The sequence below is a fragment of the Eptesicus fuscus genome, chromosome 4, assembly GCF_027574615.1.
Source record: "Eptesicus fuscus isolate TK198812 chromosome 4, DD_ASM_mEF_20220401, whole genome shotgun sequence".
In the NCBI taxonomy this organism is placed as follows: Eukaryota; Metazoa; Chordata; class Mammalia; order Chiroptera; family Vespertilionidae; genus Eptesicus; species Eptesicus fuscus.
In genome coordinates, this window is record NC_072476.1 from 93,051 (window position 1) to 117,603 (window position 24,553).

A 24,553-nucleotide genomic window follows, 5' to 3' on the forward strand; every position below is an offset into this window, starting at 1 on the left:
CCTGGACTAAGGATGACCCAAACCCCCTCGGAGAAACGGGCCTCTGTGCTGCGGGCAGTGGTTAGTGGCAGAGCATCATGCTGTTAGCAGTTTGCCCAAACCAGGCAGCCGTTCAGTCTGTGCCAGATGCAGGGAAGTGCAGTGCCCACCAGAACTAGCAAGCAGAGTGGCCTGAGAGCAAGCACAGGCAGTCAGAGCAGAGACACCACTGTCTCCCTAAGGAAGGACTGGGGGCTGTTTGTTACCCATTGAGAGATCGAAAGTGGCAGAAAACAAATCTCAGCCAGACACATGTAGCTCTGCACAGGAGACCAGGGACCTGAACATATTAGCCTGGACAGGTGATAGAAAACCTGGCTCAGACTGGTCTTGGCGATAGGGCGTATTTATTGGTCTAGTTTGAACAATCCAGAGGGAGTTTCTGGCTTCAGGTACAGCTGGATTTGGGAAGTCAAATACTTTGTTTCTTCAGGACCATGCTTTTTCTAGCACTTTTCCTGAGGTCGGCTTCATTCTCCAACTCTCCCAGGTGGCCTCAGTGTCTGCTAACTGCCCACAGTACCAAGACAGAGAAGGAATTTTTTCTGAGCATTCCAACCCAAGTCCCAGAATTCTCTCATTGGCCTGGCATGGATCACATGGCAGTCCCTGAGCCATGCTTGGTATCTGGGGTGTGACACGTGCAGATTCCAGGCTGGTGTCGTCTTTGTACCATAAGGTCATGGGTTCGATTCCCACTCAGGGCACATACCTAGATTGTGGGTTTGATCCTTAGTGGGGGTGCATACCAGAGGCAACCAATCTTTGTTACTTTCACATCGATGTTTCTCTCTCTCTGTCTCTCCTTTCCCCCTCTCTCTGAAAATCAGTGGGCACATCCTCAGGTGAGAATTAAAAAACCTTTAAAAGAAGTTATGTCCCAACTGACAGACCGACTTCGTCAGGTGCAGAGAGCCATTGTCCGGCTGCACTAGGCACTGAGGCTGCATCAGCAAATAAGGGACAAAAACTGCGGCCTCCTGGGCTCCTGTGCCAGGGAAAGACGGTTTGCAGAACAAGTCAGTCAGCCTATTGTGTGGTAGAGGGCAGTCAGTTCTGTGGAGGAAGAGAGGGAGAGTCAGGTGAGGGGGATGAAGGGAATGGGCAAGGGGCGGGAGGCTACACTTTCAGTAGTGTGGGCAGAGGGGCCTCGCTAAGAATTGATAGGTGGGTTCATAGCTGAAGGAGGAGAGAGAGGAACCACATGTTCTGTGGGGTGGGTGTGCAGGCCCAGGTTAGGCCAAGGAATAGCTGGTGCAAAGCCCCTGGGTGGGAGCATGGCTGGGAGGGAGGCCAGGGCGCTGAGGTGGGGTGAGCAGCAGGGAGGGGCAGGAGCTCACAGGGCCATAGATCCTGGCGCATCGTGGAGGCCATTGGAGGACTTGGGCTTTGAACCTGAGGACGAGGAGCCATAGGAGTGTTAGGCAGGGCTGGGATACCGCCTGGTTTGAGTTCTAATGACCTCCCTGTGGCTGCCGTGCTGAGGCTAGACTGTAGAGCAAGGATGGGTAGGGAGCCCAGCTAGGGAGCCATTGTAGCACTTCAGGTGGAAAATGGGGGTCGTGTGGGCCCAGGAAGGGGTGGAGATGGGGAGGATGACCCGGAATGGATGGTTGCATTAGGCTCACAATAGATACCAACTCCTACACTCCTTGGGCTTCCAGTTGTCCTGGAAACAGCTTGTCCCAGGGGGTGAGGGCACCGGTCAGGGAGACAGGTTGACGGCTGCCGGGTCCTCCTGAGAGTCCTGTTTCTCGTGGTGAATGAGCACTTTGGCCTCCTGGTTCCTTCACTGGTCTCCTGCAAGTTCCTTTTGCATGAGTCAGCATCCCTGGTGAGGTAGACTCCAGCCTGCCAGCCGGGCCAGATCCAGGCATTAACCTCGTGAGAAGCTTGGCTGTCATCCTGCCAGCCACGCTGCCTTCCCCAGTCCCAGCTCAACAAGCCGGGGCAGAGCCGGTGCCCGCTGTCCTGGTTGGGCCAGGAGCTGACAATGATGATTGGTGCCTGACTCTTCTAGGTGCTTTAGAAATACTAAGTCACATTGTCTTCATACAGGCCTATGAGGTAGGGTCTGGAATAATCCCATCTCACAGGTGAGAAACCTGAGTCACAGAAGTCCCGTGGCCCCAGGCCACAGGGTAGTGAGTTCTCTCTGCTGTCAGAGCACCTGTTTGATTTTCATGTACTTGGTGCTGGAGGGAATTTGCTCTCTGAAAATTACAAAAGGTATGCCTTTGACCCAGTGATTTCACCTCCGGGAGTTTATCCTGTGGCAGCAGCAGGAGATTGGAACAACCTGGGAGGCCATCCCCAGGGGATACCTGTTCCCTGAGACACAGGAGGCCCCTAGAACGAGGGTCTGCTCTGCAGAGGCGGAAGGGTCCCCGGGCCGCATCACCATGGGGGAGAGTCAGGATGCAGACCAACAATAGAGCCAGTTTTGTTTCTTGCACATAATCACTTATATTTGCTTGGAGAAATATCAGAAGGACACCCAAGAAATGAGTAAAGGTGGGACCCCCTGAGGGTAGTGGGAGTAGTGAGGTGACAGAGAGGAGCTGTGGGCAACACTCCCGCTGCCTTTGGGAACTTTGAGCTGCGGGAATGTGCTCCCATTCAGAGTTTATTCAGACGAGCACCTCCTTCCCTCTGCTCCACACCCGTCCCGGGGACTTCGGGCCTGCTGTGAACGGCATTTCTGAGGCAGGTGCTGAGGAGACGTAGGCTTTGGGGCTGCTGAGCTGCTCCCTCCTTACAGCAGGACTCGCCTTGTTGGGTGGGACTCGGAATGCTGCGGGCCATCTCGCACATCTGCTCCACAGGAGGCGCCTGACCAGGCCAGGGCGGTGTTCTGTGGTGGTGGCCAGGCCTGCCTGAGGCTGGAGCACCATGCTGGGCAGGGGCATGGGGCAGGGACATGGGTCATCCATGCATCTGAGCATGAAGGCACGGGCTGGCTCTCACAGAGGTCCTGAGCTCAGAGCTAGGCACGAGTCGACCCACATTCCTTGTCTCATTGCTACAGAACTTGACTTTGTTTCTTTACCTGTAAAATGGGCGTGATAGACCTGTCCCAGGGAATTTCTGGAGAGAATTAGATGAGAGAAGGCCTAGAAAGCATATACACTTGTTCCTCTTATAATTGCTTTCTGGCAGGATCAGTGTAAACCAAGCATGTCAGACTCCAAGGTTAACACGGGCCAAATAAGTGTAATTGTATGTGGGTCGCAAAAAAAAAAGCTTCCATTTTCATAGAAACGTAGATTTATTTCGATAGAGACATGCTGAATACAAAGGGCTGAAATAAATGAGTCATTGTTAACATAAAATAATGAGACATTTTAATAAAAATTAATATTTTCTCTTGAACATTAACTTACCAGGCACTGAATAACTACACAAATTAATAAACGTAACGCAAATAAACTTATTTTTCTTGTTCTCCAAAAGCGAAATATTTCCTGTTGCGCACACCAAACAGGTCAGTACAAGACTAATGATGTGGCAATTGGCTGCTAAAATATTCCCTGCTGGTATTAGTGGAGAGAAATGGTGTGCCTGTGTGTAAGGCGCGTAAGGGAAATGAATGCAACATGATTATGTAATCAGTCATTAACAAATCTTGTAGTTTGTTATTAATAATTATGTATAATTGGATACTGTAAAAATTAAGTTACGAAATTTTTATTAAAATGTTTCTTACATACCTTTATATTGGCTGGACCGTAAAAATAATCATTTTGGGCCACATGTGGCCGTTTGACATGCTTGGTGTAAAGTGTTGGAATAGTGCCTGGCACAGTCAGTGCTCAGAAAGCATCAGCTACTGTCATCGTCACTGGAGGTATTTTAGTGCCCTTGATCTTTAGAAAGTGGAGCAGGAAAGGAAATATATTGAGGATGGGGCATTATTTCTCAAAAGTAGTTAGTTGTCCACTGGCTTAGTAAAGAAAAGCAATTCACCAGACTTGTTTGGCCAGAATGATTTTGCTGTTGAAGTCCCCTGAGAATGCGGAGGTGAAATCACACCTGGTGGCGGTTTCAGAGAGGCGGCGAGCTTCGCCGAGGGAGCGGAGGCGCTTGGTGCTCTCCAGGCTGCTCTGTGTGCCGTGGGAGGTGAGAAATTGGCAGCATCCAGCAGGGCTCACTGTGACAGCCCCAAGGAAACTGCATGCAGGCCCCTGCCTGGCTCTGGGCTGTCACAGAGACAACCACTCGCTGCACCGGGTGAGGCTGCACAGACCGGGCACTTCTGTCAGGAGGACTAAGGCGGGTGGCTCTGAGGAGTGGGGGTGCTCGCAGGCTTCCTGGGCTCTTCTGAACTGAAGCAGGGGTTTGGAGCTGGGGTTCTCATCCTGGCCGCACACCTGGGAGCCTCAGGCTGCACCCGACCATTATCTCGGGTCCTCTGAGCATGAGCAGAGGCTCTGCCTGTGTTCGCATGCCCTCCGTGCTCTGGTGCTCCACCCCGAGTGAGAACCCCTGGCTCAGGCAGCAGAGGAAGGCTTGCTGCTGCTGCTGCTGCTGCAGAGGTTGCCATCCCCAGGCACGTTTGAAATAAAGATGGTTCCTGCCCGCATCTGTGGCTCTCGTATGTGAGCATGTGTAAAAATTCTCTAGCAAGGTTACAAAAACTCATACTCCTAGTCCTCACTTGCCAAAATATTCTTTTCTGCATGCTCAGCGGTGTCTGTAGGGTTGTGGTGTAAGTAGTCCCCGCTGGAGAGGCTTCCCTCCTGTCACCCAGCATTTTGTCCTTGCTTAATGATGTCATTTGATCTCATGCTGTTTGACCATAAATGGTCCTAAAAACTTTCTTGACTTTTTCTATGGATGGACAGGGATGTGGTTCTTTATTGCCCTGAATGATGGAGTTATGGAGTGAAAAAGAAACGTGTGAGCACAGGGAAATATTTTTGACATAAAAAGTGATTTGGGACGGTCCGGAAAATGAATAGAACTGTAAATTTTATCCCTTGAATATTGATAGCATTTTCTAAAAGCCAAGCATGGAATAAGCAAAGCTTTCTGTGCTACGTTAGGGGTCGGCCTGTAGCCCAAGTCCTTTATTTACTTGTTTTGTAAATAAAGTTTTATTGGAGCACAAGCACATCCATTTGTTTACATACTGTCTATGGCTGCTTTTGAGCTGCAACAGCAGAGTCGAGTATTTGTGACTGTGCGAGGCACCAGCTTGGGTACTAGGAATATATTTGGGTGGAACAGACACAAACCTCTTCCCTTGGAGAACTTCCAGTTGAATCTCAGATTCTGATTCTCTGGGCCCAGGCAGGTCCCATAAAGGATGCAGCAGCTGCGATGGGAGATGGAATGGAGGCGGCACACTTTGGGGTGGTCTGCGTGCCATTGCAGGGCAGCTGCTCACCTGTCCTAGCGGACTTTTCTCCTGAAGGGGCACGTTGTATGCGAAGAAGGAGGCAATCTGGGTTTTCGTGTGAATTCTAATTATTACATGTTGGCACCTAATTCAAAAATGTTAAAACACCTGTGGGCCATCGTGTGGTAGGCCGAGCAAAATGGGTCAGTGCTGGGTTCTTCCTACAGGCTGCCCAGTGCAGCCTCTTGTCGAGTATGAGGGGACCGTTCTCTGGAGTGATGGGAGGCACCTGAGGCCGCTAGGACCCTCTGTTCCAGTTCAGACTCGAAGGGGAGCATGATCACTCATCTGCCTGTCACAGAAAGTAAAAGCCCTTCTTATCCTATATAATAATAGACAAATATGCAAATTGACCATACCTCCGACACACCCACAAGCCACGCCCACAAGCCACACCCACCATCCAATCAGAGCAAGCATGCAAATTAACCCAAACCAAGATGGCTACAGCCCCAGAGAGCAAGGTTTCCTAGGTAACAGAGGAAGCCAAGCTTTCTGCCTACCTTTGCCAGGCCTAAGCCTCCACTCAAGCTACAAAGTTTCAATTATAGAAGGTAAACAAATTCAAACAAATGGCGGCAGAATGGAACTTGAGAGAGCAGGCCAGGGTTGCCGCCGGCAACAGGGGAAGCAAAGCTTTCCACACACCCTGGCCGGGCCCACCCACTTAAGGAAACAAAGTTTCAATTATAACCCCAACACAAATGGCTTCGAGCCTCGGAGGGAGCCCCAGGCTTGGCTCTGCTCCAGGCTACAAAGTTTCAATTGTAGAAGGAAAATAAATTCCAGATACCAGGGCCTCCGCTTGCATTGTCAGGGGGCGTGGCCGGCCTGCAAACCACCACAGGCCCCTCGCTCAGGCCGCCCCATGCCCCAAGGGTACCCCACCCTGATCAGGGAGACCCTTCAGGGCAAACCAGCTGGCCCCCACCCCTGTACCAGGCCTCTATCCTATCTAATAAAAGAGTAATCTGCAGATTGATCATCACTGCAACACACACTATAGCTGCCCCCATGTGGTCAAAGATCCTGCCCCCATGTGGACACAGGATCGCCACCACAAGATGGCTAGCAGGAGAGGGCAGTTGGGAGGCACCTGGCCTGCAAGGGAGGGCAGTTGGAGGTGATCAACCCTGCAGGAGAGGGCAGTTAGGGGTGACCAGGCCAGCAGAGGAGGGAAGTTGGGGGCAAACAGGCTGGCAGCAGAGTGGTTAGGGGGTTATCAGGCTGGCAGGCAGAAGTGGTTAGGGGCAATCAGGAAGGCAGGCAGGCAAGCAGTTGGGAGCCAGCAGTCCTGGATTGTGAGAGGCAGGCAGAAGCGGTTAGGGGCAATCAGGAAGGCAGGCAGGCAAGCAGTTGGGAGCCAGCAGTCCTGGATTGTGAGAGGGATGTCCGACTGCTCGTTTAGGCCCGATCGGGCCTAAATGGACAGTCGGACATCTCTTGAGGGGTCCCATATTGGAGAGGGTACAGGTTGGGCTGAGGGACAATCCCACTCCGTGCACGAATTTCGTGCACCGGGCCTCTAGTATTAGAAACAAAAGCAAAGAAATGTGGCTTAACTTTTGTCCCCTAGGTGGCAGGATATCATCACAAGTTCAGGTTTGTCCGCAGCCATCCCTGTCTCCATGAGCCAAGGCTGATTTTTAAAAAATATATTTTATTGATTTTTTTACAGAGAGGAAGGGAGAGGGATAGAGAGTTAGAAACATCGATGAGAGAGAAACATCCATCAGCGGCCTCCTGCACACCCCCTACTGGGTATGTGCCCACAATCAAGGTACATGCCCTTGACCGGAATCGAACCTGGGACCCTTGAGTCCGAAGGCCGATGCTCTATCCACTGAGCCAAACAGGTTAGGGCAAGCCAAGGCTGATTAACATTTACTCTGAAGAGCTTGACGATGTCTTTTCTTCCCAGGAAACCTCGTGTATGAGCGCATCTTCTCCATGTGTGTAGGCGACCACAGCGTACTTCCAGGTAACGTCATAGCTGCTGCACGGGCTCTGTTCTGCCCTGGAGTCAGGAGTAGACGTATATGAGGTCGGGACTTAGTGAGACCTGGCACCACCTGTGTTATTGTCGGTGTGTTAGAAGTACAAGACCATCTTTACAGGGTTCTCATCTGTCTTCTGATGACATCAGAAGGGTTTCAAACAGCCTGGCTGGGAATTTGGGTGAGTATTTGCGTAAGAATGATAAGGTGTTTGCATTTAGGTTATCTGAACTTTTACATCCACTTAAATTCCTCTGCTGTTTGACATTTTAATACTTTTTCTACATATCTTTCCTAAGAAGCAAACTGCTTTAAAAAACCAACTTTGTATTAAAGAACAGTGTCAAGTAAATCAGTGGCAGATGCTTTGCCTATACAGTCTTTGCCCAAGTGATATGTGTCTTAACTGTATTGCTAATCATTTTCAAATTCTCAGGAGGTTGTAATGGGAGTAGACTATAAATTTCTTTGGTCATATAAGTGGTGACGATAAACTCGCACTAGCAGCTCCTTGTCCCTCTCTTCAGGTGTCTGGCACCTGTAAGTAACGCTCTTGCCCACATGCTGGGCCAGGTGTTCTCTCCTCTCACTTTACCTCTTCCTGCTCCAACCAGATGATGGCAACAGTGACCCATTATCTGACCTCTTCATTCATTTGTTCTTTCTTTATTTCTTTCCTTCATCTGTGTATCTATTTGTATTTGAAAAACTATTTAGTATAGTTATGTTTCATAAAGAGACAGAACCCTACAGACCTTTAGGGCCACAGGAGCTCTTACGAATGCTTTGGTCTCATTCAGATGGGCAGGCCCATTGTGAAGTAGTCAGGGACTTGCCCACAGCCACTGCCAATTTGCTGAGGTGCTAGTCCTGCACTGTCTGGTGTGGCCATCGCGTGCGGTTTCTGAGCACTTGAGATCTGGCCAGTCCAGCTGAGCTGTGCTATGAATATTAAAAATACAGTGAATTTCAGAAACTTCATACAAATAACAGACCAGAAGCTACTCACTAATAATTATTTAAATACGGATTATATGTCGAAATGGTATTTGGATGAATTGGATTAATCAAGTATAAATTTTGCCTTTTTGATTACCTTTTTGATTTATCCTTTGGCTCACATGGATTTCGATTGGACTCCATTGAACTGGACTGCTCTAGACCTTCCCAACTCTGTGATGTTTCTGACAGCTCCTCCATGTGCTAGTTTTCTCCAGATTGAGAGGCTGGAGGTCCCCAACTGGAGAGGCCTTCTCTGCCAGCTTTAGGGGTGGGAAATGCAGGTGCTTTTTCTATGCTGCCAGCTTGCTCGCCATACGCTGTGCCACAGGCAGAAGTAACCCATCGGTGTTTCCTTGGTTGCAACAGTAGTAGTTTGTTTAATGTTCTTTGATACAGGTTCTACTACCACCTACTGAAGTTTCCCTAACTGTTTAAAAATGTACTAGAGGCCTGGTGCACAAAATTTGTGCACTGGGGGCAGGGGGTGTCCTCCCAACCTGGCCTGCATCCTCTAGTGTTCCGGGTCCCCTCAGGAGATGTCTGTGGGGATCTAAGCCAGCAGTAGGACATCCCTCTCACGGTCCAGGGTCCTAACCCCTCGCTCCCTACTGCCCGCCTGCTCGCTGCACCTTAGCACTGCCACGGAGGCAGGAGAGGCTCCTGCCACTGCCGCTGCGCTCACCAGCGGTGAACCTGGCTTCTGGCTGAGCGGCGCTCCCGCTGTGGGAATGCACTGACCACAAGGGGGCAGCTCCTGCGTTGAGCATCTGCCCCCTGGTGGTCAGTACGCATCATAGTGACTGGTTGTTCTGGTCGTTCTGCCATAACAGTCGCTTAGGCTTTTATTATATAGACTAGAGGCCCGGTGCACGAAATTTGTGCACGGGGATGTATGTGTCCCTCAGCCCAGCCTGCACCTCTCCAATCTGGGACCCCTTGAGGGATGTCCAACTGCCCGTTTAGGCGTGATCCCCGGGATTGGGCCTAAACTGGCAATCGGACATCCCTCTCACAATCCAGGACTGCTGGCTCCCAACCACTCGCCTACCTGCCTGCCTGATCGCCCCTAAGTGCTTCTGCCTGCCAGCCTGATCAACGCCTAACTGCCCTACCCTGCCAGCCTGGTCACCCCTAACTGTCCTCCCCTGCCGGCCTGGTCGCCCCTAACTGTCCTGTCCTCCCCAGCCAGCCTGGTCACCTGCAACTGCCTCACCTGCTGACCCAGTTACCCCTAACTGCCCTCCCTTGCCAGCCTGATCATCTATAACTGCCCTCCCCTGCCGGCCCGATTGCCCCTAATTGCCCTCCCCTGCTGGCCTGGTCATCCCTAACTGCCCTCCCCTGCAGGCCTGGTCGCCCCCAACTGCCCTTCTCTGCAGGCCTGGTTACCCCCATCTGCCCTCCCCTGCAGGCCTGGTTGCCCCCAACAGCCCTCCTCTGCAGGCCTGGTCCCCCCCAACTGCCCTCCCCTGCAGGCCTGGTTTCCCCCAATTGCCCTTCTCTGCAGGCCTGGTGGCCCCTAACTGCTCTCCTCTGCTGGCCTGGGGTTTCAAGTCAATTGCCCTCCCCTGCAGGCCTGGTCTCCCCCAACTGCCCTCCCCTACAGGCCTGGTTCCCCCAAACTGCCCTTCCCTGCAGGCCTGGTCCCCCCCAACTGTCCTCTTCTGCAGGCCTGGTCGCCCTCAACTCCATCCTCTGCCGGCCCGGGTACCCCTAACTGCCCTCCCCTATAGGCTTGGTTGCTCCCAACTGCCCTCCTCTGCCAGCCTAGTCACCCCTAACTGCCCTCCCCTGCTGGCCTGATTGCCCCCAGCTGCCCTCCCCTGCAGGCTTGATCGCCCCCAACTGCGCTCTCCTGTCGGCCATCTTGTGTCCAGATGGGGACAGCCATCTTTGAGCACATGGGGACAGCTATCTTGTGTGTTAGAGTGATGTTCAATTTGCATATTACCTGTTTATGATATAGGATCATCTGCCTGGCCCCCAGAAACATTCGAGTTTGCATGTACTGTAATAATTTTTTCTTCCAATTTCTTTAACTATACAAACAACATTTTAGAGCTAAGTAAGAAAAATTACTAGTAACTTAACTCCCTAAGTAAACTATAAAAGTTCAAGATAAAAAAGCAGATTTTCATATTCACTTCTAGTCCTTGTCAAAGTTATTAATTAGCACTTTTATCATTAAAATTCTTCTTTCCCCAAAATACCTTCTGTTATTTTTTCACTTTGAGCAGTGTAATTCAGGCTTTTGTTTTTTTGAAAATAGTTTCTTCTTTTTTCCCCCCTCTTAGTTAAAATCTTCATCTGCATGTGTTCTCCAAGAACTTGAAAGGGAAAGAGATAAACCTTGCGCAAAAATGTTAATAATCTCTGGGACGTGACTCTTTACAATAATTATGAAGGAAACTTTTGAAACCCACTGAGCAGAATTCTTCCTGAAGAAAGGAAGTGTAGAGAGAAGGCTGGTGGCGTGTGTGCTCATTTTCCTGTTTGAATCAAGTTCTGGCTGATGGGTTTCATTTCTGAGCCTTTACCTTTAGGAGCTCTTTTGAGTTTAGAAAGACACAGCATCGTTTGGGCCATGGAAAGGTTAGCTACTATATTAGATGTAAAGGCATTCATTTTTCTCATTACTTCTAATTCAGCATATATGTGAAGAGGTTATCTGCTCTGATAAAATGTTATTTTCATCTTGGGAGAAATAATTAGGTTTATTGTGGTTCTTGTCATCAGTCGTGAGCATTCATTCCCATCTTCGGTTTTCCCCATGGTTGACGTGGGCCACAGCTGGATAAGCAGGGCCTTGAACTCACCTGGCCTGCCTGGTGCCTGCTGAGATGACATTGCGTAGAAGCCTCACTGCTACTGCAGAGACTTGGCAAGTGACAGACTCGTTGGTTTCCTCCCTCCTCCTAAAGTAGCCAAAAAAAGTCAGGGTTAGAAAAAGCACTGTGAGGAAAACAAGTGGGAACTCGAAGGAAAATCCTCTGCTCTTTGTCACATCAAAGTCTGTTCTGAATGAAATTCCAAATTCTGAATTCATTCCCCATGTGGCAGCCAGATGCTACAGTATAACTCACGTCATGTCATCCCTCCACTTAAAACTCTTCGGGAGCTTTCGTAGCACTTAGAGAAACACTCAAACTCCTCTCTGAGGTCGCCACCCGTGTAGCCTGGCTTGTGGTGCCTGCCTCTCTCCTTGCCCCGTTGGCTGACTTCCTGTTCTTTGATCATGTCAGAAGTCATTGCTACTTCAGGGCCTGTGTATTTGCTGTTTCTTCTTCCTGCAAATGCATTTTCTCCACATCTAGGCATGCTGGCTCCTTGTCATCAGGGCTCAGCTCAGATGACTCCTCTGCAGGAGCCTTCTCTGGCCCCCATCTAATGCCCCTCCCCACAAGTTTCTCGGGTTCAGTACCTGGTTTCATACCATTCATCATGGTGACTGTTATTGGGTGTTATTTTCTTGGTTGTTCTGTTCCCTGTTCATTATGTTTCTTCCGTCACTGGGAGGTAAGTGTCGTGAGGACAGAGCCTGTCTGATGTACTGTGACCTCCCCAGAGCCAAGAGCCCTACCTTCCGTTGGTTCTTAAAACATTTGCCTTGCCCCAGCTGGTTTGGCTCGGTGGATAGAATATTTGCCTGCGAACTGAAAGGTCCCCGGTTCAATTTCGGTCAAGGGCACATGCCCAGGTTGTGGGCTTGATCCCCAGTGGGGGACTTAGAGGAGGCAGCCGATCCATGATTCTCTCTCATGGATATTTCTATCTCACTCTTCCTTCCTCTCTGAAATCAATAAAAAAATATTTAAAAAACAAAAACAAAATTTGCCTTAAATAAAGTAAAGCTATAAAGGAACATAACATTTACTTTGCTGTAATGTGATAAAGTCTTACATAACATAAAACTTCTAAATCTTTTCTTGAGCTGGTAAGCAGGTTATTATAGAGCTGCAGTCAATATGTGTACCCTGGGCTGAACCTCAGTTCCCACCACTGGGACGTGCGACGGCCTCAGAGACTGACTTTTGCTTTGGGGTTTCAAGTCACATTGTTCGGCCGTATGAAGGAAAAGAACCCCTCTCCATTTCCACAAGGCAACATTGACAGAGGAATTTCAGAATGATTATTAAGTTTTCTTGTCTGGATCTCTTGGAACTTGAAAAAATGTTTTTTGTGCACAGATTCAAGCCAGGTAAGGGAAAATGGTAACTTCCCTTCCCAATGGAAATGGAACAATAACTCAGGAATGAATGAAGCATGTGAGGGTATCCAAAATAGGTTAACACTTGAGATTGCAATTCCAAAATATCGGCAGTTGTGTATGACTAATGTGCCCAGAGGTTGATCTTGCTGATTCCACAGGAATTTGATTCCCTGAATTGCAGCAGAAAGTAGAACCAGGGGCAAAACTGACTCACGGCACAAGATGAGAGCCAGACAGCCAACGTTCCTTTGCTGTGTTCTGAAGTAATTACCTCCTCCCTTTTTGCTAGAATTCTGAACATACAGCACATCCAGGGGTGTGGCCAGGCTCCCACCTGTACAGAAACCACTTAGGAGGAGACGTTGCGTGCAGAGGCAGCTAGTGGTGTTGGCGTTGCTGAGGTGTTGGCGTTGTCTGTCTATTTATTTTTCATATTTCTGTACTTTCTTCCACTCCTTTTTAAGATGTATTTGCAGCATTAGTATTGGGTGTCATTATGCCTGGAAGTTCAAAATAACATCGAGAAGGCCAGGGCTAGGGGGCAGCTAGCCCCGGGACCAGGGATCCTGACTTCTCTCTGTTGCACTCCTGGTTATGGAGGTTCCAGCCATTACACCTGCATTCCAGCCAGCAGGAGGGATGGAGTGAAGGTCAAGCCCCTTTTTATACAGCTGTTTCCTAGAGGTTGCACTTCTGTTGATGGCCTGGGACAAGAACTTGGGCACATGGCCACACCTAGCTGCAAGCATGGCTGTTTGCCCAGCAGAAAAGTGAGAGTTCTGCCACTGGAGAGGAAGAGAAAACAGGAGAAACTGGCAATTTTGCCACAAGTGACTCAAGTCTGAGGGCAGTGCTGAGCTGGAGCCTAAGTGGCTGCTTTCTCCCCTGATCAAGGCGCTCAGAGGATCCACCTCAGGTCTGGCCTATGTGCTATTTGGAGCAAGGGCTTTGGTCACATTTCATGTTACAGTTGCAGGTTCCTAAAGCTTCTGGAATTCTTACAGTATCGTGGTGTTACTGGTGGGTATACCAAGACTAGTATTAGAGCAGTGGCTAAGCATGTCGGCCGTGGAGCCGACTGCCTGAGTTGAATTCCAGCGCTTACCTCTGCTTGCTCTGTGCCTTGGGCGGGTTGCTGGATTTCTCTGCTCCCAGGAAGGCTGATGGTAAAGGCCCATCCTTCGGAGGCTGCTGGGGGTTTAGTGAGCTGAGTGCTCGAAGTAGCACCTGGCCCTGAGGATAGCACCCGTTGTCACCAGTTGTTTTCCTAATGCAGACTCTGTGGATGGAAAGGCTAGAAGAACGAGGCAGCCCCCCCTTTCTGCTCCGCTAGCTTTCCCGTCCCAGGACTCCCAGCAGCTGTCACAGATCCTGAGGGTTAGGAAGGCTAATGGGTATCACTTTTGTATTGCAGGGAACTTCTCTCCAGAGAATGTAAACGACACGGCCAGAGAAACGTGCTTAAACTGGTTTTTCAAGATTGCTTCCATCAGGGAGCTCATTCCAAGATTGTATCCTTTGTCTGATGATTTTAAAGAGGCGGGAAGCGTTGCACCATGAATAGAAACCCTGACATCGTGGTGAGAAGTTGGCCCCGCGTGGTGGCCGCCTGAGCACAGGCCCGCCACATTCTAGAGAAGCCTTGGGACCCTGGCTCTCCTCTGGCAGTTTTCCGGTTTTTCCTTTGACCTCGGTGCCGTGCACCAGGCTCTTGTTTCCAGTGAGGGACACCCCCACATTAACTCTTTCCATTTAAATGGTTTGTTTTCAAGTGTTTCCTCTGGTTCCACGAATTTGAGAGGGTCAAGCATCCCCGCACAGATGCCAGTATTGAGAACAGAGAATTGGGCTGATAACACACACTGAATCTTAGTTATCTGCCGATCAGGTTTTCTCTGTAAATCCTCATTGGAAATGCTCAACACCGGGTTTGAATTTCAGCGTGCACCCATGAATCAGCATGTAACATTTTTCAAATTTTGTTTTAAATAGGTATAAAACCTTGAAAACCAAATACGAATGCCACAAGCCACTAGCTCACTTACTTCTCTGATTGTTGAGAGCCATGTGGCTCCCTCTTCTGAAGACACACTTAGTTCTGCTCATAAATAGTTATTTCTCCCCGTGGGGAGCGTGCTGTCTGTAAATGTCTTAACAGAATGCTTTTGTAGTTATGTGGAAGCCTCCATCCTGAAGTGTAACAAGTTCCTCTCCAAAATGTAAGGCTCTTCCTAAATGTACAGAACCATAACATTTCCAATGAATCAGCTCCCCCTCCCCATGGCAATGTCATAATTGCTGTTCTTATTTGGTTACCTAGAGGCAAATCTTCCATGAACTTTCTTATTTTATCCAAATGAAAACTGAATGGAGCAGAGGTACCATTTCCTCTTCGTTTTACTGATAAATGAGCTCGAGCTGGGAGAGGTGGTTGAGTGGCTCGCTCGCCCTCAGCTCGGCTGGAGATGAGTCCTGGTCGGCCATTGCGGTCTGTGTGGCTTAAGCACCTTGTGTGGCGTCTGCCCTCAGCTCCCTCCTCTGTGAGCAGGGTCCTGGGCAGCGTGCGAGCTGCATGCACCACAGAGCAGCATGGCAGGCGGTGCCTCCACGCCCTGCCATCGAGGCGGGTGGTGAAGACCACGCCAGGAGCGGAGCCTTCGTCCCGGAGCTCCAGGCTGCTCTGGGTCACCGCGGCCATTGTTTTGAGGGCAGTCACAGAGCTGCTGGGAGACCCAGAGTCCTGTTGGGTAGCATGTAGGTAGTAAACTCCCCGATGTGGGCCGACTCGGGGCTCCACAGCAGTGGGCTTAGAATCTAGTGTACCAGCCATGCTTGATGGGATCTAGGGGTGCCCGGGTTGTCTGGGGACAACACTGGTGTGGAAGGAGCAGTTATTTTGCTTCACCAGTTGGTGTAAGGTAGTGCCCCAGGCAGAGGGAGTCAGTCCCGTGTTGCAGGAGAAATAAATACTGCACAGTTCCCATGCTGGGGGCTGCTGGCGCCAGCCGACGTGCGGGGTCAGGTGCTGGGAGGGAGCAGGGTCCCAGACGGCCAGTCAGTGCTAAGGAATATACTGGAGTGGACGAAAGGAGGATTACAGTTGTGAGTATGCAAAATAAGAGATTATTCTTATGACTTGTTCATTATTGTATTATTTATTTGTATTACAATTGTAAACCTCATTTTTCCCACCCCTGTAGATAATGGTGAGAATATGGAGATCAGGGGTACCCATCCACAGGAAATAATTGGAGGACAAAAACTGGTAAAATAGTAAAATACATGTGACCTCAGCAGGAAAAAAAGTGAAGGTTAGACTCCCGCACTTGGAAATGGTAAAGATGAAAGAAACCAACGAACAAATGAATCATGAGTGAGAGAAAGGCTGTTGGTACAGAGCCTTAGAAAACTGACAGTTTGACCTTCGTTTCTAAAACCTGACTTCCTCTCCCTGAATTTGGGGAGTTTGGCTTTGTCTTTATTTTAAAAATGAGAGCCCAGGGAGCTCTCCTGTGGGGTGTAATGCTGCCTTCTTTTGCTTCTGACAGGGGTATCTCAGAATGTCTGCCCCGCCTGACCTGCATGATTCGAGGGATCGGAGACCCGCTGGTGTCGGTGTACGCCAGGGCCTATCTGTGCCGGGTAGGCCCTCAATGGCTGCGCTCCCAAAGGTGGCAGCCTCCCGTCTCCTTCAGTGTTGGCATGGGCTTCTGTTTTCTTTTTTCCCAGTCATACTTATCCCCCCTCTTCCACCTCCACCCACTCCCTCACCCCCACAGTCACCACACTTGTTCCTGTCCATGAGTTCCTCTACTTGTTTTTTTTCTCAACCCTTCCCCTCCTCCCCCGCCCACCAGGGCTGTCTGCCTGCACTCTACGAGTGTCTCTGTTTTGCTTGTTAGCTCAGTTTGTTCATAGATTCCACATATGAGTGAGATCATGTGGTGCTTGTCTTTCTCTGATGCTTATTTCACTTAGCATACTGTTCTCCAGGTGCATCCGTGCTGTCACAGAGGATAAAATTTCCTTCCATTGCATGGCAGAGTAGTATCCCTCCTGTGAATGTCCCACAGCCACTTTATCTGCTCATCTCCTGGTGGGCACTTGGGCTGTGTCTGAACCTTGGCTGCTGTAAATAATGCTGCCGTGAACACAGGGTGCACACTAGTATCCTTTTGAACTAGTGTTTTGGGTTCTTCAGATAAATTCCTAGAAGTGGAATTGCTGGGTCATAAGGCAGTTCCATTTTTAATGTTTTGAGGAAACTCCATACCTCTTCCCACAGTGGCTGCACCAGTCTGCACTCCCACCAGCAGTGCACGAGGGCTCCCTTTTCTCTGCGTCCTGGCCAGCACTTGTCTGTTGCTTTGTTGCTTTGTTGCTGGGAGCTGTTCTGACAGATGTGATGTCTCATTGTGGTTTTAATATGCATCTCTCTGATGATAGTGACATTGAGCATCTTTTATATATCCACTGGCCATGTGTATGTCCTTTTCGGAGAAGTGTCTGTTCAGGTCCTTGACCCATTTTTTAATTGGATTGTTTTTTGGTGTTGAGTTTTTTAAATTCTTTATAAATTTTGGATACTAAGCCCTTACCAGGTATATCGGCGAACATGTTCTCCCATTCAGTGGGTTGTCTTTCATTTTGTTGATGGTTTCCTTTGCTCTGCAAAAACTCTTTAGTTTGATGTAGTCCCATTTGTTTATTTTTTTCTTTTGTTTCCCTTTGCCTGAGGAGACATATCAGAAAAAATAGTGCTATGAGAAACATCTGAGATTTTATTGCCTATGTTTTCTTCTGGGGTTTTTATAGTTTTGAGTTTAATATTTAAGTCTTTAATTCAGTTTGAGTTTATTCTTGTGAGATTGCAGACCCGTCCCAGGAAGAATGGTGATGAAATGTACTGTATCTATTGAAATCATTTTAGCAATCCAGTGCTAACTAAGAAACATTCAAACCTGTAAAGAACTGTTATGAGTTTATTTTAGCCGAACTGTCAACAGTTGCCCAGAAGCAGAATCTCAAGGCATTGAGCTAATGCTCTGGAGAATGGTGGTTTTCACCTATTTTTATAAATTGTGGTCAAAGGAGGAGCTGTAAATGGGTTACATGAATTCCATTGGTGATAGGTTAGGGAGGCAGGAGAAAGCAAAACAGCAAACCTCTGGGATTGGACAAAAAGGAAAATGATAGACATGTACCTCTGACATAGGTGGGTGCAGGGTAGTTAACAGGCAACAGTTTAACAATGAGGGGGTTTGAGGTCTCTGCTCTGGACCATCAGTTGTGCCCTGAGGAATCCGGAAAGAAGGGAAGTTACACGTTACCCTAACATTATTCCAAAAGTATGTTATCATAGATAACAACAACAGGCTCAGTTAAGATAGATACTGGCCGAGGACATGACTCCCCACCATAAACTGCTTTTAATTAAAAAGTTTTCATTTCAGATCCCCCTTTGTGGTCACTTTAGGTTTCGAGTTTGCAAGGCCGCCATGCAGGCCTTCTCTGACTAGTCAGGTCAGCATGTGGCCCCTTTCCTCACCACCAGCCCGTGCATTAATTCCCCTGATTGAAGAGTTGCTAAAAATTTTTGACAGAAAGAATGAGACAGTGCACATTAGTAAGAATTCTTAGAGTTTGCAAGTGACAAAAATCCAGTTGATACTACTCTAAGCAAAAAGAGATTGGTCTGAAGAGCCTCGGGATAGTGTGGGTGTGGCTAGGTCCAGGGCCTTAGAGCATTGCCAAGATCCATGCTCTCTGTCTCCCTTTGCTCCGTTTTCCTCTGGACTGACTGTATTCCGAGGCTGCTATTTCTACACGGTGACCCATAGCAGCTTTAGGCTTTCATCGTTCAATGTAGGAACCCCCGTAGAACGGAGTCCCTTTTCCCGGTAGTTGTAGTTCTAGTGAGTCTCCTGGCTGATTCACAGTGAACCATCTTGGGTCACTCATCCGGTACTCCTCCCTGGAACTCAGGGTGGCCGGGTCCTGCTCTGCCCCAAGCTCCTGATCTGAAAGTGTGATCCCGCCCTTCCAGCCCATGCCACTGCTTGCCCACTGGGCCTGTGTTTTCTGTCACAGGACAGATGATTATTTTCTTTCTCAGATATAATTAAGTGGAAGGAAAGACAATGGAATCCAAACATAGTAGAACTGGATCTGACAGCCATAGAGCTGCCCTTGGAATTTAACACCCGTGAGTTGCATAATCCTTCTCAGGAATTCCTCACAGCCATCTACAGTAGGAATCCTCACTACTGTTAGTTAATCTTGGAGCTTCTGGGGAGTGAGGAGAGTAGCAAAAATCTGTCCCTGTTGGAAAAAACCAGGCCCCAGAAAAGCAACTTTCCTTGCGAAGTTGATTTTGTGCTGAAGCCAGCAAGTGTTTGAGCAGCACAAGGGACATTTTGATGCTTCGCTTTGTTTTAAGCACGTGAGCTCCCTCCATAGCTCAGACTGCACACTTTCACTCAGCCTCAGGCCTCTGGCACCTTCTCTCTGGTAGCAAATTCTTTCAGCTGGAAATGCTAGTCTTTTCTTAACAATGAACATAGGAACCAATGGATTATAGCAAAGAATGAATTCATATATTTTAAGAATGCAACAGTGAAGTCTCAGTTGACTCTCTTGCATACCATAATCCATGTGTGTTTATCACCTTTCAGAGAGGAAGAGAAAATTGTACCCACAACCTTGAAGTACATTCCTCCTTAGTGCTATATTGATTTGTCCTCCTGGCCATCTGTTCAGAAATACATTCATTACATCTGGGAATCTGCAAAGATGATTACTGCAAATATTGTCCCTTATTTATTAAAAAGAGCTCTGTGAGCCCTAGCCGGTTTGGCTCAATGGATAGAGCGTCAGCCTGTGGACTGAAGGGTCCCAGGTTTGATTCCGGTCAAGGGTACAAGCCTGGGTTGCGGGCTTGATCACCAGTAGTGGGTGTGCTAGAGGCAGCCAATCAGTGATTCCCTCTCACCATTGATACTTCTATCTCTCTCCCTCTTCCTTCCTCTCTGAAATCAATAAAAATATATTTAAAAAAATAGAAGAGCTGTTGCTTTTTAATGAAAATGATATATGTTTATTTGAGTAAGAAAACAGGTAAATAAAAAAGAATAAAAATGATCTTTCTGGGCTTCTCTCTGCCTGTATATAATAATATCTGTGTGTATATTTTTTATTTACAAAAATGACACCATACTGTGTATATTATTTGTGGCCTGTTTTACCATAGCCAGGGTCCTTTCATTTTGTTTGTCTGCAGGTGGGAATGGAAGTAGCCCCACATCTGAAAGAAAGTCTAAATAAGAACTTTTTTGACTTCCTCCTCACATTCAAACAGGTAGGAGAACACCATCAGAACAGCTAATTGATGTCGCAGTTGCTCTGCCAATTGAGGTTGCTTAATGCTCTTTAGATGTGTGAACCCTGGAAATCACACTGGCCTCTAGCACAGGCCACTGGAACGTGTTGATGGCACTGACCAGGCAGAGAGAGCTGGTGTGCATTGTTGACAGGAGGCTTCTGCAGTGGATCAGACTTGCTCTCTAACGCCTCGGCTCCGTCTTCTCGGGCTCCTGCTTTGTGCAGCGCACATTTCCAGAGCAGCTCAGCTTAGCGACATGGAAAGCTTTGCTTGTTTTTCTAGCTTTGGGAAAAAGCCCTGGAAAACCAGGCCATTTCTGTCAGGGTCACCCACATGCAGTCGTGAGCTACATGGGCTGTTTCTCCTGCTCCTTTCCCTCGTGTCTCAGTGTGCCTTTGGTCTCCTGTAGATTCATGGGGACACAGTACAGAACCATCTGGCAGTGCAAGGGGTGGAGCTCTCATCCTACCTCCCCTTGTACTCACCTGCCATGGACTGGATCTTCCAGTGCATTTCCTACCGTGCCCCTGAGGTAAGTGCATGCGCGTCGGTGTGAAGGTCACATTGAGGGGCAGTGCTGGGCTCCTCTCTCCGCAGTTCTGTGGAATGACCTCTGCATCCGTGGGCCCCGTAGGGTAAATAGGGCCCTTTCATTGTAGAGGGCTCACCCCTGCCGGCTGGTCAGCACGCAGCACTTTTCCTAATTGTCTTGTTACAACCCTGAGATGGGTGTGTGGAAGTTCAGAGAGGCCAGTACTTACAGATGGTCACACAGCTAAAAAGTGGTGTAACTGCACATAAATCCAGGGGAAAGTTTATTCTGTGGTGGGAAAGAGAAAAAGGGGCCTTTTCTTCAGAACAAGGATACATAGTACAAATCAAAATTCAAGTATACCTGCCTTTCCCCAGACACTGCAAACCACATTGGCAGCCCTAAAGAAAAAGGATGTAACTGACTAAGCAATACCACTCTTAAGAATATCACATAGAAATGATTGGACCAGTACACAACCCACACACGTACATGCATAGGTGTGTTATCAGAGAACGTGTCTCGCCTCCCCTGGTTACTGCTGGGGATAGAGTCCTTGCAGTATCAAGAAAAGGAATTTTCTGAGACTCGTACAGGAGGATGTGATCTAGTAGAAAGCTTTATTTTTTGTGGAATTACACCCCTGGGTATTCAGAGTCCCATTTCCCCTAGTCCAGTCCTAGAAGAAGTATGGCTGGGGTTTTAGAGCTAAATCAGAGCCAGTGTCCCGGGTGTCCTCTCCATGTTGGAGCCGGGTTCAGTTCAGCACCAGGCTAGTTGCAGTCCATCAGTCCTTTGTGTGTGGAGGTCTGCATGGCTGTGGGCCACGCGGGAGAATACCAGGAAGCCAAGCAGGACCATGAGCCAAGCGTGCCAACGGAAGCCAAGAGAGTGAACTTGGGATTAGTGTCCCAGATCTTCCCGTGCTTGCGTGGACTTTCCCAGTGGCTTCTGCTCCAGGTGTGACTGACAGGCAAGTACGGTCCCTCTGTCATCCTATTTTTGGGGCATGCGTCTGTCTACTCTTTGTTGGATCCCTGCCCATGTTTTAGGGAACATGCATAGAATGTCTGGTCTTTCCTTTGCTGCTTTTGTTATTAATTACTAGTTAATTACAAGGGTATTGTTTCCCCTTTAGAGAGAGGGAACCTCTTTGTAATCTTACAAAGGATGAGTAGACAAAGGTCTTTATCTTTTTGTGGCTGCTCCCTGTTTTTAAGGGGCGTAGTCCTGCCAATCCCAAGGCCCAGAGGCTCTCCCCATCTGACAGAGGAGCAGCAGCAAAAGGGGAAGGAGCTGCATGCAGGGAAGAGGGGTTTTGCTAAGTCCAGGTCTGTCTGATGTCCCTGGGAGATGGCATCCTTGTTGTATTCAATAAATGACAAGCTTGACCAGAAGTTTAAATGGCATCATTCAAAAGTGAGGAGACTTACAGCAACTACAAGTCATGCGAGAGGTAAAAACCCATGAGATAAAGGGAAAGGCTAACTTTCAGTGTCTCCCATTAGGTTAGGGAGTGGCTTCCTGGGAGGCAGGTGGGTCCCCCCTGTCTGAGGCCCTCTTGTCCACCATACTTAAATTAAGCTAAGGGAAATAGTCTTAGGTTTCCCCGTGAGAAACTGTGGGCCTTTCTGTCTGAATCATGTGGGCAGAAAAGGGAAAGGAGTTTCAAGCGAAGTATATACTTTATTGACCATCTATCCTTTATTGACTCAACTCTAAATCCAGACTGTTGAGTACATATTTCAGGAGACAGTGATACCGATGGCTTCTAAAGTGAGGCCTGTATCGTGTGAGCAAGTACTTAGGTAAACAAGGGCAGAAGCGTACATTCTATGAAAAAGAAGGAAACAAAATACTAATGTACAGACTAGGTCATAAGCCAGTGGAGAAGACTTGCAGATGCAAGGCCCCTGATGGAATGAAAGAACACAGTGACGATGAATTTGGTGGGATGCGATGGACCCTTTTAAATGGTAGTGACTCATGCAGAAGATCTGTCTCTCCTTGCTTAAGGGTGTTCACAGTACAGTGCTGAATGAATACAGGAGGCTGTACACACTGCTGTGCATGTCCTGAGTGTAGCGTGGCCTAGTGTCCAGATGTGGGCTCTGGAACTTGGGTGCTGGGCCTGAATCTCGTCTCTGTTTACAACCATCCGGATAAAGCAGAGGCCAAACTATTTGACAGACTATTTGATGCTTTACTGCCTCTGTATCTATCTTTTTGTTCAAGTTTATAATGTTCTTTATTATTGATAAATGAGTGAGATCATGTGGTATTTTTCTTTCATTGACTGGCTTATTTCACTCAGCATAATGTTCTCCAATTCCATCCAGGTTGCTGCAAATGGTAACAATTCCTTCTTTTTTATGGCAGCATAATATTCCATTGTGTAGATGTACCACAGTTTTCTGATCCAGTCATCTGCTGATGGGCACCTAGGCTGTTTCCAAATCTTAGCTATGGTGAATTGTGCTGCTATGAACATAGGGGTGCATATATCCTTTCTTATTGGTGTTCCCAGTTTCTTAGGATATATTCCTAGGAGTGGGATTACTGGGTCAAATGGGAGTTCCATTTTCAGTTTTTTGAGGAAACTCCATACTGTTCTCCACAGTGGCTGCACCAGTCTGCATTCCCACCTGCAGTGCACGAGGGTTCCTTTTTCTCCGCATCCTCGCCAACACTTGTCGTTTGTTGATTTGTTGATGATAGCCATTCTGACAGGTGTGAGATGGTACCTCATTGTTGTTTTGATTTGCATCTCTCGGATAATTAGTGACCTTGAGCATGTTTTCATGTGTCTCTTGGCCTTCCTTCTATCTTGTTTTGAAAAGATTCTATTTAGGCCCGTTGTCCATTTTTTTATTGGATCATTTATCTTCCTTTTATTAAGTTGTATAAGCTTCCTGTAGATGTTGGAGATTAAACCTTTATCAGTGATAGCATTTGCAAATATGTTCTCCTATGCAGTGGGCTTTCTTGTTGTTTTGTTGATGGTTTCTTTTGCTGTAAAAAAAACTTTTTATTTTGATGTAGTCCCATTTGTTAATTTTCTCTTTAGCTTCCATTGCCCTAGGGGCAGTGTCAGTGAAGAAGTTCTTTTGGCATATGTCTGAGATTTTGCTGCCTGTGGATTCCTCTAGTATTTTTATGGTTTCCCGTCTTATGTTTAAGTCCTGTATCCATTTTGAGTTTATTTTTGTGTATGGCATAAGTTGGTGATCTAGCTTCATTTTTTTGCATGTATCTGTCCAGTTTTCCCAACACCATTTATTGAAGAGACTGTCTTTATTCCATTGTATGTTCATGCCTCCTTTGTCAAATATTAATTGAGCATAGTGGTTTGGGTTAATATCTGGATTCTCTATTCTGTTCCATTGATCTATATGTCTGTTCTTGTGCCAGTACCAGGCTGTTTTGAGAACCGTGGCTTTGTAATACAGCTTGAAATCTGGTATTGAGATCCCTCCTACTTTATTCTTCTTTCTCAGGATTGCTGTGGCTATTCGGGGTCTTTTTTTATTCCAGATTAATTTTTGGAGAGTACTTTCAAGGTCTGTGAAATATGCCGTTGGTATTTTAATGGGGAGTGCATTGAATCTATAGATTGCTTTGGGTAGTATGGACATTTTAATGATGTTGATTCTACCAATCCATGAACATGGTATGTTCTTCCATCTGTTTACGTCTTCCTCTATCTCTTTTTTCAGTGTCCTGTAGTTTTCCGTGTATAGGTGTTTTACCTCCTTAGTTAAGTTTATTCCTAGGTATCTTAATTTTTTTGATGCGATGGTAAATGGGATTGCCTTTTTAGTCTCTCTGTCTGTAAGTTCACTATTGGTGTATAGAAAGGCCATACATTTCTTGGCGTTAATTTTATATCCTGCTACATTGCCAAATTCATTAATTAAGTCTATGAGTTTTTTGACGGAGTCTTTCGGATTTTTTATGTACAATATCATGTCGTCTGCAAATAAAGACAGCT

General features: G+C 47.8%; 1 protein-coding gene across 1 annotated transcript in view; it reads left to right on the forward strand.

Moving 5' to 3' along the window:
- VPS35L (VPS35 endosomal protein sorting factor like) overlaps positions 1-24,553 on the forward strand; it is a 142,790-nt gene that overhangs the window by 41,586 nt on the left and 76,651 nt on the right. The window contains exons 9-14 of the mRNA XM_008160012.3: positions 7,362-7,421; positions 14,064-14,160; positions 14,821-14,868; positions 16,198-16,291; positions 19,929-20,006; positions 20,440-20,562. Of these exons, the coding sequence (XP_008158234.1) occupies positions 7,362-7,421; positions 14,064-14,160; positions 14,821-14,868; positions 16,198-16,291; positions 19,929-20,006; positions 20,440-20,562 (500 nt within the window). The remainder of the gene's footprint in view (positions 1-7,361; positions 7,422-14,063; positions 14,161-14,820; positions 14,869-16,197; positions 16,292-19,928; positions 20,007-20,439; positions 20,563-24,553) is intronic.